The sequence below is a fragment of the Heteronotia binoei genome, chromosome 10 (assembly GCF_032191835.1).
Source record: "Heteronotia binoei isolate CCM8104 ecotype False Entrance Well chromosome 10, APGP_CSIRO_Hbin_v1, whole genome shotgun sequence".
Taxonomy (NCBI): Eukaryota; Metazoa; Chordata; class Lepidosauria; order Squamata; family Gekkonidae; genus Heteronotia; species Heteronotia binoei.
Window position 1 is genome coordinate 12,259,153 of NC_083232.1, and position 13,641 is coordinate 12,272,793.

General features: G+C 47.9%; 1 protein-coding gene across 1 annotated transcript in view; it reads left to right on the top strand.

Moving 5' to 3' along the window:
- DLEC1 (DLEC1 cilia and flagella associated protein) overlaps nucleotides 1–13,641 on the top strand; it is a 97,243-nt gene that overhangs the window by 43,913 nt on the left and 39,689 nt on the right. The window contains 5 exon segments of the mRNA XM_060247984.1: nucleotides 3,393–3,585; nucleotides 6,200–6,258; nucleotides 6,365–6,527; nucleotides 11,239–11,332; nucleotides 12,673–12,803. Of these exon segments, the coding sequence (XP_060103967.1) occupies nucleotides 3,393–3,585; nucleotides 6,200–6,258; nucleotides 6,365–6,527; nucleotides 11,239–11,332; nucleotides 12,673–12,803 (640 nt within the window).

Consider the following 13,641-nt stretch of genomic DNA (forward strand, 5'->3'; position numbering starts at 1 on the left):
GAAGCAACTTTAGATGCATTTTGTAAGCTGCCAGCTGGCTTGGCTTGGGGAAGCGATTTAAAGAAGAAGATATTGAAGATATTGGATTTATATCCCGCCCTCCACTCCGAAGAGTCTCAGAGCGGCTCACAATCTCCTTTCCCTTTCTCCCCCACAACAGACACCCTGTGAGGTAGATGAAGATACTGGAATTATATCCCGCCCTCCACTCTGAAGAGTCTCAGAGGGCTCACAATCTCCTTTACCTTCCCCCACAACAGACACCCTGTGAGGTAGAAGAAGATATTGGATTTATATCCTGCCCTCCACTCCGAAGAGTCTCAGAGCGGCTCACAATCTCCTTTCCCTTTCTCCCCCACAACAGACACCCTGTGAGGTGGGTGGGGCTGGAGAGGGCTCTCCCAGCAGCTGCCCTTTCAAGGACAACTTCTGCCAAAGCTATGGTTGACCCAAGGCCATTCCAGCAGCTGCAAGTGGAGGAGTGGGGAATCAAACCCGGTTCTCCCAGATAAGAGTCCGCACACTTAACCACTACACCAAACTGGCTCTCCGTACACCAAACTGGCTCTCCAAGAGAGAAAAGCCTTCTCCGAGCCAGCCAATGGAGTGGTGGGGGCTTTGAGAGCCACACAATATGTGCAAAAGAACCACATGTGACTCCCAAGCTGCAGTTTGGCTGCCCCCGCTATAGACAGACGAACATGACTATCTGTCTTGACCTGTCTGCTCAGAAGGTTCTGCCAGTGCTCAGGAGCCGAGTGCTGAGGAGACAGGGCTGTTTTGGAGACCGTGCACAATTTCATGAACTACAGACTTCAATACCTCCAGGGGTCATTTTGAAGAAAAAGAGGTGGTGGAACTCATCCAGGGATTGTTATGCAGCTGCACCTCCTATTCAGTGGACAAGGTAGGTGGAGAGGAGGAAGGGGAACCCTCAGAAAGGTTCAGAAGCTGCGCTCCTGTGAGCTCCTGCTGAATTCAAGGCCTGGCTACCTCTCTTGATGGTGGAGAGTGCTGACGTCAGCCGGGACCGCGGAGGTTAACAATCAGGAAATGACAGAAAAGATACTCTCCGTGTCACAAAACAATATCAAAATATAATTACAATACTTTCCATTCACAACATAGTATTGCAGTGTAAATTTCAGGAACAAATTCAGCGACAAACACCATCCAAAGCACACCGCTTCACTACTGTCCATAAGATGATATCAGGTTCTTTCCAAACAATACAGATGCAAAAACGGTCCATTCCCATTTCGGATCCTTATGGTCCTTCCTCTAGGACTGTCTTATAAATTTTGAATGCCGTAGTCTGATGGTGCCTTATTTCTTTACTATACACTGTTTTCCAGGCTTTCTCTAATTTATTTCATTACTAGAACGCTACTGTTCTTTCTCCACCTTTCTGTGGCCCCCAGAAGGTAGGACCAATGAAATGCTGAAAGATGGAGAAAGAACAGTAGCGTTCTAGGAAGGATCATAAGGATCCGAAACGAGAACGGACCGGTTTTGCATCGTCGGACTGTATTGTTTGGAAAGAACCTGATATCATCTTATGGACAGTAGTGAAGTTGTGTGCTTTGGGTGGTATTTGTCACTGAATTTGTTACTGAAATTTACTTTGCAATACTATTTCATTTTCATTTCATTTCATTTGATTTATATCCTGCCCTACCCCACCGAGGGTATTCACATTGTAATACTGTGTTGTGAATGGAAAGTATTGTAATTATATTTTGGTATTGTTTTCTAACATGGAGAGTATCTTTTCTGTCATTTCCTGTAGGGTTTTCAAGGCAAGAGGCGAGCAGAGGTGGTTATGTACGGGACAGAGAAGGTAGAGAAAGAAGTACTTTTCTCCCCTTCTCACAATACGAGAACTCGTGGGCACTCAATTAAATTGCTGAGCAGTCGGTTTAGAATGGATAAAAGGACGTTCTTCTTCACCCAAAAGGTGATTAACACGTGGAATTCACTGCCACAGGAGGTGGTGGCGGCTGCCAGCATAGCCAGCTTCAAGAGAGGATTGGATAAACATCTGGAGCAGAGGTCCATCATTGGCTATTAGCCACAGGGTATTGTTGGAACTCTCTGTCTGGGGCAGGGATGCTCTGTATTCTTGGTGCTTGGGGGGGCACAGTGGGAGGGCTTTTAGTGTCCTGGCCCCACTGATGGACCTCCTGGTGGCACCTGGCTTTTTTGGCCACTGTGTGACACAGAGTGTTGGACTGGATGGGCCACTGGCCTGATCCAACAGGGCTCCTCTTATGTTCTTACGTGACACAGAGTGTTGGACTGGATGGGCCACTGGCCTGATCCAACATGGCTTCTCTTATGTTCTTATGTGACAGAGTGTTGGACTGGATGGGCCACTGGCCTGATCCAACAGGGCTTCTCTTATGTTCTTATGTGACACAGAGTGTTGGACTGGATGGGCCATTGGCCTGATCCAACATGGCTTCTCTTATGTTCTATTGTGACACAGAGTGTTGGACTGGATGGGCCACTGGCCTGATCCAACAGGGCTCCTCTTATGTTCTTACGTGACACAGAGTGTTGGACTGGATGGGCCACTGGCCTGATCCAACAGGGCTTCTCTTATGTTCTTATGTGACTCAGAGTGTTGGACTGGATGGGCCACTGGCCTGATCCAACATGGCTCCTCTTATGTTCTTATGTGACTCAGAGTGTTGGACTGGAGGGGCTATTGGCCTGATCCAACATGGCTCCTCTTATGTTCTTATGTGACACAGAGTGTTGGACTGGATGGGCCACTGGCCTGATCCAACAGGGCTTCTCTTATGTTCTTATGTGACTCAGAGTGTTGGACTGGAGGGGCTATTGGCCTGATCCAACATGGCTCCTCTTATGTTCTTATGTGACACAGAGTGTTGGACTGGATGGGCCACTGGCCTGATCCAACAGGGCTTCTCTTATGTTCTTATGTGACTCAGAGTGTTGGACTGGAGGGGCTATTGGCCTGATCCAACATGGCTCCTCTTATGTTCTTATGTGACACAGAGTGTTGGACTGGAGGGGCCACTGGCCTGATCCAACAGGGCTTCTCTTATGTTCTTATGTGACTCAGAGTGTTGGACTGGAGGGGCTATTGGCCTGATCCAACATGGCTCCTCTTATGTTCTTATGTGACACAGAGTGTTGGACTGGAGGGACCACTGGCCTGATCCAACAGGGCTTCTCTTATGTTCTTATGTTTTTATTGCCTCCCTCTGGGTAACAACCCTGGGCTTCCTGGGCAGTCTCCCATCCAAGTACTCACCAGGGCCGATCCTGCTTAGCTTCTGAGATCTAATGAGATCAAGCTAGTCTTGGCCATCCAAATCAGGGCAAGAATCACTCTTAACTGCTCCCCCCCCTTTCTTTTCTAGCCATGTGGAGCTTCCATTTTACTGGCAGATAATGAAACCTAACTTGCAGCCAGTTGTGTTGGAAGGAGATGTGGATCCTACGAAGATCAAGTACAACCTAGAGACGGACTCAGCGTTCTCTATAACTCCTGTCATGGGAGTTCTGCAGCCTCACACCGATCACTCGTTTACTCTTCGTTACGCTCCCCGAAAGGTACAGCCGGTGTTTGGACTCAGCGCCTCCCAACATTTTCCTAGCATTTTTAAAAAAATATGTGACCGTCATGCTATGCAGCTTTTAGGATTAACTTCAATTGGCTGGAACTCAAAAGGCAAACAAAGCTATTTATCCTATTCAGAACTTTTGTTTGACTCTGTTCCACACTATACTCAAGATGATGTTTAGTAGAGAGCCAGTTCGGTGCAGTTAAGTGCGCGGACTCTTATCTGGGAGAACCGGGTTTGATTCCCCGCTTCTCCGCTTGCACCTGTTGGAACAGCCTTGGGTTAGCCGAAGCTCTCGCAGAGTTGTCCTTATTTATTATTTATTTATTACGTTCAACTTATATCCCGCCCTCTCCGCAAGCGGACTCAGGGCAGCTCACAACATTATGTCCATACAGTTAAACCTTGAAAGGGCAGCTGCTGTGAGAGCTCTCTCAGGCCCACCTACCTCGCAGGATGTCTGTTGTGGGGGAGGAAAGTAAAGGAGATTGTGAGCCGCTCTGAGACTCTTCGGAGTGGAGGGCGGGATATAAATCCAGTATCTTCATCTACCTCACAGGGTGTCTGTTGTGGGGGGGGGGAAGGTAAAGGAGATTGTGAGCCACTCTGAGATTCTTCGGAGTGGAGGGCAGGATATAAATCCAATAACTTCATCTACCTCACAGGGTGTCTGTTGTGAGTGGGGGGGAGGTAAAGGAGATTGTGAGCCGCTCTGAGACTCTTCGGAGTGGAGGGCGGGATATAAATCCAATATCTTCATCTACCTCACAGGGTGTCTGTTGTGAGTGGGGGGGAGGTAAAGGAGATTGTGAGCCGCTCTGAGACTCTTCGGAGTGGAGGGCGGGATATAAATCCAATATCTTCATCTACCTCACAGGGTGTCTGTTTTGAGTGGGGGGGAGGTAAAGGAGATTGTGACTGCTCTGAGCGTCTGAGATTCAGAGTATAGGGCGGGATATAAATCCAATATCATCATCTTCTAAAACCTGACACTAAGTAATTTTATTGGTTGTTATAATCAATGTATCCTGGGACCCACCAAGCAAAATACACATGTTATGATTTGCCAGGATCTTGTCAATCCATTTTGGCCTCCTGGAAAAAACGCCCAGGAGATTGTATCTTACCATATAAGTGCAGAGCCTTTCTTTAGCAATGAGAAGCATCTTCCAGGAAAAGAAGCTTTTCTTCTGGAGGTGTGTGGGGGGGGGGTCCCAACCTTCTCAACCCTGCAGGGATCCAGGGCTGGCTCTAGACTGTCTGGTACCCTAGGCAAGGCTAGTTTCTGGTGCCCCTCCCTGCACTGATTGCATCCTTGAGTCACACGTGGGGTGCCCAAGCAAGCAGAGCTAGCTACCCAGTGGCTGCCATATGGCCACAGGAAGCGGAGCCAACCATAAAATGGCTGCCACAGGAGGCGGAGCCAACCATAAAATGGCTGCCACAGGAGGCGGAGCCAACCATAAAATGGCTGCCACAGGAGGCGGAGCCAACCATAAAATGGCTGCCACAGGAGGCGGAGCCAACCATAAAATGGCTGCCACAGGAGGCGGAGCCAACCATAAAATGGCTGCCACAGGAGGCGGAGCCAACCATAAAATGGCTGCCACAGGAGGCGGAGCCGAGCACAAAATGGCAGGGAGGGAAGTTTTAACGTAACTTTAATATCCCACAGGTGCACCTTCCAAGGAGCTGTGTGAGACTGGCTGGCTGCATCTCTGTGCTGCGCATGTGTTTCCGCAGTTTGCTTTGGCGCAACATGTGAAATAGCTCTCGGCTGCAGAGATAAGCTGCTTCAGCTCAAGAGGAGCGTTTAACTAGGACAGCCCTGTGCAGAATCCTCTTAATTTCTGCAAGAAACTGACTAGTTATTCCCTCCCCCCCCCCCAATAAAGGGCGGCAAAATTAACCGAGAGCCAGGTTAAGAGCAACGGACTCTAATCTGGAGAACTAGGTTCGATTCTGCACGCCTCCGTTAGCATATGAAAATGCTCAGTAAGGCATGAGGCAAGTGGAGCATGCTGATCTGACAGCTAATGTCAAAGTAGATGACATCAGTGTCCTAGCAAGGCTCTGCCAAGTAAGAACTGGTTCTAACCAGATCGATGAGGTAATAAGGCGATGAGTGCAGAATGGCTCAGCACTGAAAGCTCATTGGTACAGCGACTAAGCGCACATGTATATAAGTAATGCTGTGCTGTACATAACTACCCTTCTACTCTCTATGATTGATTGGCGGAGCACTTTGATGGGAGTTTGTATATATGTAAAATAAACCTGCATATAGTTAAGTACACAGAGCGTTGTTGGACTGCATCTTACTGTAGCAACCCCCCTACGTGGACTGGTGGTGGTAGGACTAGGCGGTCACAAATCTGCTCAAACGACGACATCCTCCACATGAAGCCAGCTGGGTGACCTTGGGTCAGTCACAAGCTCTCAGAGCTCTCCCAGCCCCCCCCAAATGTCTGGCTCACCACCTAGTGGTACACAGTGCTAAAAGAGCTAAGGCACCCACAGACAGTTTCAGGTTCTCGCAACACCATATGATCATTATTATTAGCAAAATTAACTGTTAGCTTTCTGCATTTTTTTTTTTGCAGCTGAAGGCCTATCACAGCGCGCTTCAGATTGTGCTGGAGAGCATCCCGGAACCCCCTAGGTGAGCTGGAAAGCGCACATGGCCTGCGATCAGCCTCTTAGAAATGCCTCTCTCGCACCAACATTGTTCAAAAATAAAAAGTACGTTTCTGATCTCCTTTGCGCAGCCTGCAAAAACAGAGGAACGGCGAAATCCGAGAAGAGGACGTGATCGCCCTGGAGATCGACGTGAAAGGGCAGACGGAACCGTTCCAGCTCCTTTTAGAGCCCTACTCCATCATCATCCCAGGAGAACACTACATCGGCATGAATATCAGGAGAAGCTTTCGGGTGGGTCTGCCTCGGCCCCTGCAGTCGCTGCATTTGGGGGCTACGCATGTTCTGTGCCTTGGTGGCTTTCACGCGCACGTAAGGTACCCATTTGTGGTGTCATCCGGGAAAAGCCCCAACGAGTAACTGACGCACGGAATTCACTGCCACAAGAAGTGGTGGCAGCTACAAGCACAGGCAGCTTCGAGAATGGAGTGGATCAACATGGAGCAGAGGGGTCCGTCAGTGGCTGTTATCCTCAAGGGATGGATCAGGAGTGTCAAGCATGCAGCTCAGGGGCTGAATCAGGCCCCCGGAAGGCTCCTATCAGCCCCCCGGGCAACTGGTTGTCATCTGCTTCCTTCTGCCTCTCTCTTGCTTCCTTCTGAATCACAGCTTGCTTTGCAAGGCTTGCTCAATCGCACAGGAGCTACAGAGCAAAGCCTCTATTTTCTCCATTGGCTGAGGCTCCTCGGGGAGGAAGGGGAGAGGAAGGAGAGCTTGCTTTGCTAGGGTCTCTCAACTGCACAGCAGAGCTACTGAGCTCTTCCTTCTGTTGGCTGTGGCTCCCTCCCTCCTGGTCCGCTGAGGAAGGAAGGAAAGAGCCAGAGCTTCCTTTGCCCAGTTCCCTGGATCCCACGGGAGAAATACAAAGGAAGTACCTTTAAGATCAATGAGTGCTAATGTTTTAAGCATGTTTCATTTTTAAGTTTTTTACAAAAGTCTTTAATTGTGTTTGTCTGTCTGTGTCCTTTATAAAGTTTATATCTCTGCTACCTAATCTTAAATAGGTACACACATGGCCCACCTCAACAAGGTTTCGTTTATGTCTGATCTGGCCCTCATAAGAAATGAGTTTGACACCCCAGGTATAGATGGAATACTCTGCCCGGGGCAGTGATGCTCTGTATTCTTGGTGCTTGGGGGGCAACAGTGGGAGGGCTTCTGGAGTTCTGGCCCTGCTGGTGGACCTCCTGATGACACCTGGGTTTTGGCAACTGTGTGACACAGAGTGTTGGACTGGATGGGCCCTTGGCCTGATCCAACATGGCTTCTCTTATGTCTAAGGCAGTGATGTTTCATATTCTTGGTGCTTGGGGGCAACAGTGGGAGGGCTTCTGGAGTTCTGGCCCTGCTGGTGGACCTCCTGATGGCACCTGGATTTTGGCTACTGTGTGACACAGCGTGTTGGACTGGATGGGCCCTTGGCCTGATCCAACATGGCTTCTCTTATGTCCAAGGCAGTGATGTTCCATATTCTTGGTGCTTGGGGGGCAACAGTGGGAGGGCTTCTCTTATGTTCTTAAAAACAAATTTCTAGCCCTCATGCTCATCACCTCAAATAATTCTAACTAGCTAACTATAAACTTTCTGATTCTAAATAGCTATAAGCTTGGAATAATTGAAGCAGAATAAATACCAGTTGGTTCCTTTCCTGGAGCGCGGCGACCTAGCAACGGTCACCTCGAGGTTGGACTACTGTAATGCCCTCTACATGGGGCTCCCCCTGTGCTGAACCCGGAAACTGCAGCTAGTGCAGAATGCAGCGGCCTGGCTGTTATTGGGGCTCCCTAGATGGGAGCACATACAGCCGGGGCTGCGGGAACTGCACTGGCTGCCGATAGTGTACTGGATTTGGTACAAGGTGCTGGTCGTTACCTTTAAAGCCCTATATGGCCAAGGACCTACCTGCCTTGGGGATCGTCTCTCCCCATATATTCCCCAGAGGGTGCTGCGATCTGGTTCTCAAAATCTATTGACAATCCCTGGGCCGAAGGAGGCCAAACTGAAAGTTATTAGAGAAAGGGCCTTCTCGATCTCAGCCCCCCACTGGTGGAACCAACTGCCAGAAGAGGTGCTGGCTTTGCAGTCCCTTGCTCAGTTCCGCAGGGCCTGCAAGACTGCTGTTTTTCCAACTGGCCTTTACTTAATGATCTTACAGCATACTGTTAAATAACTAACGTCGCCACGGATAAAACTGTACAATGCACAACACCAAGTTTTTAATATTAATCTAATCCTAGAATGCTTTTAATTACAATGATGACTAATTTTATAAATGGTTGAGTTATAATATGTATGTATTTATAATATGTATGGTTTTAATTGTTGAAGTGCCTGTGTTGTGAGCCGCCCTGAGCCTGCTTCGGCGTGCAGGGCGGGATACATAAGAACATAAGAGAAGCCATGTTGGATCAGGCCAATGGCCCATCCAGTCCAACACTGTGTGTCACATAAGAACATAAGAGAAGCCACGTTAGATCAAGCCAATGGCCCATCCAGTCCAACACTCTGTGTCACATAAGAACATAAGAGAAGCTACGTTGGATCAGGCCAATGGCCCATCCAGTTCAACACTCTGTGTCACATAAGAACATAAGAGAAGCCATGTTGGATCAGGCCAATGGCCCATCCAGTCCAACACTCTGTGTCACATAACAACATAAGAGAAGCCATGTTGGATCAGGCCAATGGCCCATCCAGTCCAACACTCTGTGTCACACAGTGACCAATATATGTGTGCCTGTATATACACACACACACATATACATACATACGCACACACACACACATATATATATACTGTGGCTAATAGCCACTGATGGACCTCTGCTCCATATTTTTATCCAATCCCCTCTTAAAGCTGTCTATGCATGTAGCTGCCACCACCTCCTGAGGCAGTGAATTCCACATGTTAATCACCCTTTGGGTGAAGAAGGACTTCCTTTTATCCGTTCTAACCTGATTGCTCAGCAATTTCATTGAATACCCATGAGTTCTTGTATTGTGAGAAAGGGAGAAAAGTACTTCTTTCTCTGCTTTCTCCATCCCATGCATAACCTTGTAAACCTCTATCATGTCACCTCACAGCGAACGTTTCTCCAAGCTAAAGAGCCCCAAGCGTTTTAACCTTTCTTCATAGGGAAAGTGTTCCAACCCTTTAATCATTCTAGTTGCCCTTTTCTGGACTTTTCCCATCCAGTCCAACACTCTGTGGCACACAGTGGCAAAAAAACCCCCAAGTGCCATCAGGAGGTTCACAAGTGGGGCTAGAAGCCCTTCCACTTTGCCCCTCCCCAAGCTCCAAGAATACAGAGCATCACTGCCCCAGACAGAGAATTCCAACAATACGCTGTGACTAACAGCCACTGATGGACCTCTGCTCCACATGTTTTTCCAATCCCCTCTTGAAGCTGGCTACGCTTGTAGCCGCCACCACCTCCTGTGGCAGTGAATTCCACATGTTAATCACTTCGGGTGAAGAAGGACTTCCTTTTATCTGTTTTAACCCGACTACTCAGCAATTTCAGCGAATGCCCAAATTAAATACAAATTAAATATTATTTCTATTATTATTATTATTATTTGATCTGGGTCCTCTGACCAGCGGTTTCACTGCTGAAAAATGAAGGGAGGAGGTCCCCTTTGACCAAGAAAGTGGCTGTGCTGGGGATGTTGAAGCTTGCATGGACAAAAGCCAGCTAGGATGGGGGCCCTAATAAGGAAGAAAGTTGCCCAAGATTGAATGAAAAAGTTGTCAGGATTCAACCCGGAGTCAGCATATACATGCACCGTGACATTGTTATCTTTCCTCCTGAGGCCTTGATTTGGGTTACAGTCGGAGTTGCAAAATATGGCAGGTTGCGTGTGTGTGTGTGTGTGTGTGTGTGTGTTTTTAACAGTGTTGATTAGAGAATACTGTTCATAACACGAGCAGCAATGCTGATTTAAGCGTAATGTCCATCTATATCGCAGCCTGCAAACGTGTGCTGCATCTCTCTGCTTTTGCCTCCTGAAATGCTTCAGCAGCTCAGGCCAGAAAGTACTTCTTGGAAATCTCCAGTCTGGCCCTGCCATGAGCTGAATTGAGCTATTTCAGATTAGGGGATTTAGCTATTTCAGATCAGATCAAGTATGCGTGTATGTTAAAATCCTTACCCATTGGATAAAAATAGGAAGGCATACACACACACACACACACACACACAAAACTTTACATAATAATGACATTTAAGGTTTCTTCCTAAACTTTGTTTCAGCATGTAGCTGAGCTGGTCTGCAGTAGAACAGCTAGATTGAATCCAGTACCACCTTAGAGACCAATACTGGGGTATGAGCTTTCAAGAGTCAAAGCTCCCTTCGTCAGATACGGGAGCCTTGAGCTCTCTCGTTTTCTTTGCTCGTGTGTCCCTATGGGTTGGGAGAGGGGTTCTTTTCCACACGTTTCGCTCCCTCTAGTTGCCGGTTTGAGATTACATCGCTGTATGTCTGGCATAAAAACCTCCAGTTTGAATCTGTGGGTTTTTACCCTAGACATAAAGCAATATGATATACAACAATATAATATACATCTGCAGCTTTTTATGCCAGGCATACAGCGATATAATATCCATTCGACCACTAGGGGGAAACCAAAATGTGTGTGTGTGGGAAAAAAACTTTGAAGCAATAGAGACACATAGGCAAGGGGAATGAGAACGTGGCAGAGCCCCTTGACTCTGGAAAGCTCATACCTTGCAAATCCTGTTAGACCTTAAAGTGGTCCTGGATTCAAATCTAGCTGCCTACTATTTGATTCTCTCTGTGTATTCCTTTAAGTGGGTTTAGACTGGAGTAACTCTGCTTAAGTTTGCACTGTCCATCGTATGCAGTGGTTTAGCCGGTAAACCGGAAGTCAGGATTTGAGGCATAGAACCAGCGTTCATTGCAGTTTTTACGTTTGAATTCTCAGATGCGTAATAACAGCAAGTCACCAGTCAAGTTTACATGGGGGAAGATCAGCGACTGCGACATAGCCGAAGTGGAACCTTACAAGGGGAAGCTGGGTAAAGTATTTTTCTGCCTCTTGCGTCGGAAACAAGCGCAATTAAACATCACCGGCTGCTGCGATTGACAAAAATAATTAATACCAAGCTTGTGCTTCAGTTGAATCCATTGCGCTTGAGGAAGTGTTTAGGTTTTATCTGTTTTCTGTGAGCATGGTGTAGTGCAGGGGTGTCAAACATGTAGTTCGGGGGCCGAATCAGGCCCCTGGAGGGCTCCTATCAGGCCCCCGAGCAACTGGTTGTCATCTGCTTCCTTCTCTCTATATCTTGCTTCCTTCTGCATAACAGCTTGCTTTGCAAGCCTTGCTCCGTTGCACAGGAGCTACAGAACAAAATCTCTATTTTCTTTATTGGGAGGAATGGCTTGCTTTGCCAGGCTCTCTCAATCGCACAGCAGAGCTACTCAGCCAAGCCTCTCTTCCTTCTATTGACTGAGGCTTCCCCTCCTTCCTCTGCCAAAGTCCCTAGGGAAGGAAGGAAAGAGCCAGAGCTTCCTTTGCCCAGTTCCCTGGATCTCATGGGAGAAATACAAAGAAAGCACATTTAAGAGTGCTAACGTTTTAAGCATGTTTTAAGTTTTTTATATCTCTGCTATCTAATCTTAAATAGGTACACCCATGGCCCGGCCCAACAAGGTCTCTTTTATGTCAGATCCGGCCCTCATAACAAATGAGTTTGACATCCCTGGTGTAGTGGCTAAGAACAGCTGACTCTAATGTAGAGACCCAGTTGGATTCCCCACTCCTTCCCATGCAGCCAGCTGGCTGACCTTGGGCCAGTCACAGTTCTTTCTAGAGCGTCTTAGCCGCACCTGCCTCACGGGGTGCCTGTTACGGGGAGAGGAAGGGAAGGAGTGTCAAGCATGCGGGTTCAATGACGAGTCGAAGTTGATACAAAGACTACTTTATTGATAGACTGATACTTTGGTGTAACGGGTTCTTGAGAGTAATGCTGCCAATACATTGATAGGGGGTGCGGGGTAGCATTCACACATAAACTATCATAAATGTCTACGCTCCCATAGTGTCATCAGGACTTCGTCCTTGCCTTCCCCAGATGTCTCGTACTCCCTTACAGGAATGTATGGGAAGGTGCTGATTACTTGGTTTCATTTCTCACTACTTCTAATTATAAACCATAAAGCAAGACAGGGAAGGGAAAGAATAACAAGCTAACAACGTTGGATCCTCCATGATACTTCACAGACCAGGTTTAGGCAGGACCCTAAAACAATCAATTATCAACGGAATTTCACCATGCTTGACAAGGAGATGGTAAGCCGCTTTGAGACTCCTTAGCAGAGTATAAAAACTTCCTCTTCTTTTTTCTTCTTCCCCTAGAGCCAAACGAATCCCGGGACTTCGAGTTCATTATTTCGGGGGGGAAACCCGGACATTCCGTTCACAACTTGCCATGTAATATCAACCACTGCTCGGAGCCGGTTATCTTACATGTGGAAGCTGATTTTAAGGTAGGAAGCAGCTTCAGCTCCTCCATGCTGTTTGTTTCTGCTTCAAAAAGGGACAAGGTGAGGACTGAATCCTTTCCGCCCCCGCCAAAGCAGCAGGATGAATTGCCATCCCCTGCAGAGATGCTGCAGTTTTCTCCCTTTCTCACAATACAAGAACTCATGGGCATTCAATGAAATTGCTGAGCAGTCGGGTTAGAACGGCTAAAAGGAAGTCTTTCTTCACCCAAAGGGTGATTAACATGTGGAATTCACTGCCACAGGAGGTGGTGGCAGCTACATGCATAGACAGCTTCAAGAGGGGACTGGATAAAAATATGGAGCAGAGGCCCATCAGTGGCTATTAGCCACAGCGTATTGTTGGAACTCTCTGTCTGGGGCAGTGATGCTCTGTATTCTTGGTGCTTGGGGGCGGGGGGGCAAAGTGGAAGGGCTTCTAGCCCCATTTGTGAACCTCCTGATGGCACTTGGGGTTTTTTTTGGCCACTGCGTGCCACAGAGTGTTGGACTGGATGGGCAATTGGCCTGATCCAACATGGCTTCTCTTATGTTCTTATGCAATCCACTCTGAATTCTTAAAAAGACCACTTCACCTCTCTCCTTTGGGTGCTGGGGATGAGATCACCTCTCCCTTGGGCGTCCAAGGCCTCGAGCATTCGCAACATGAGTTGGAGCAGCTCCTGGCAGGTGGAGATCTTTCCGGCGTGGGCCCAGGCCTTGTTTTGGTTGCATGGCTGTTCCTCACCATTGCTATTTAAGATCTTTATTGCTGGAGACTGAATCTGGGACAAAGGTGAGAGCAGCCATGTTGGATCAAACCAGTGTGCCATCTAATCCAGCA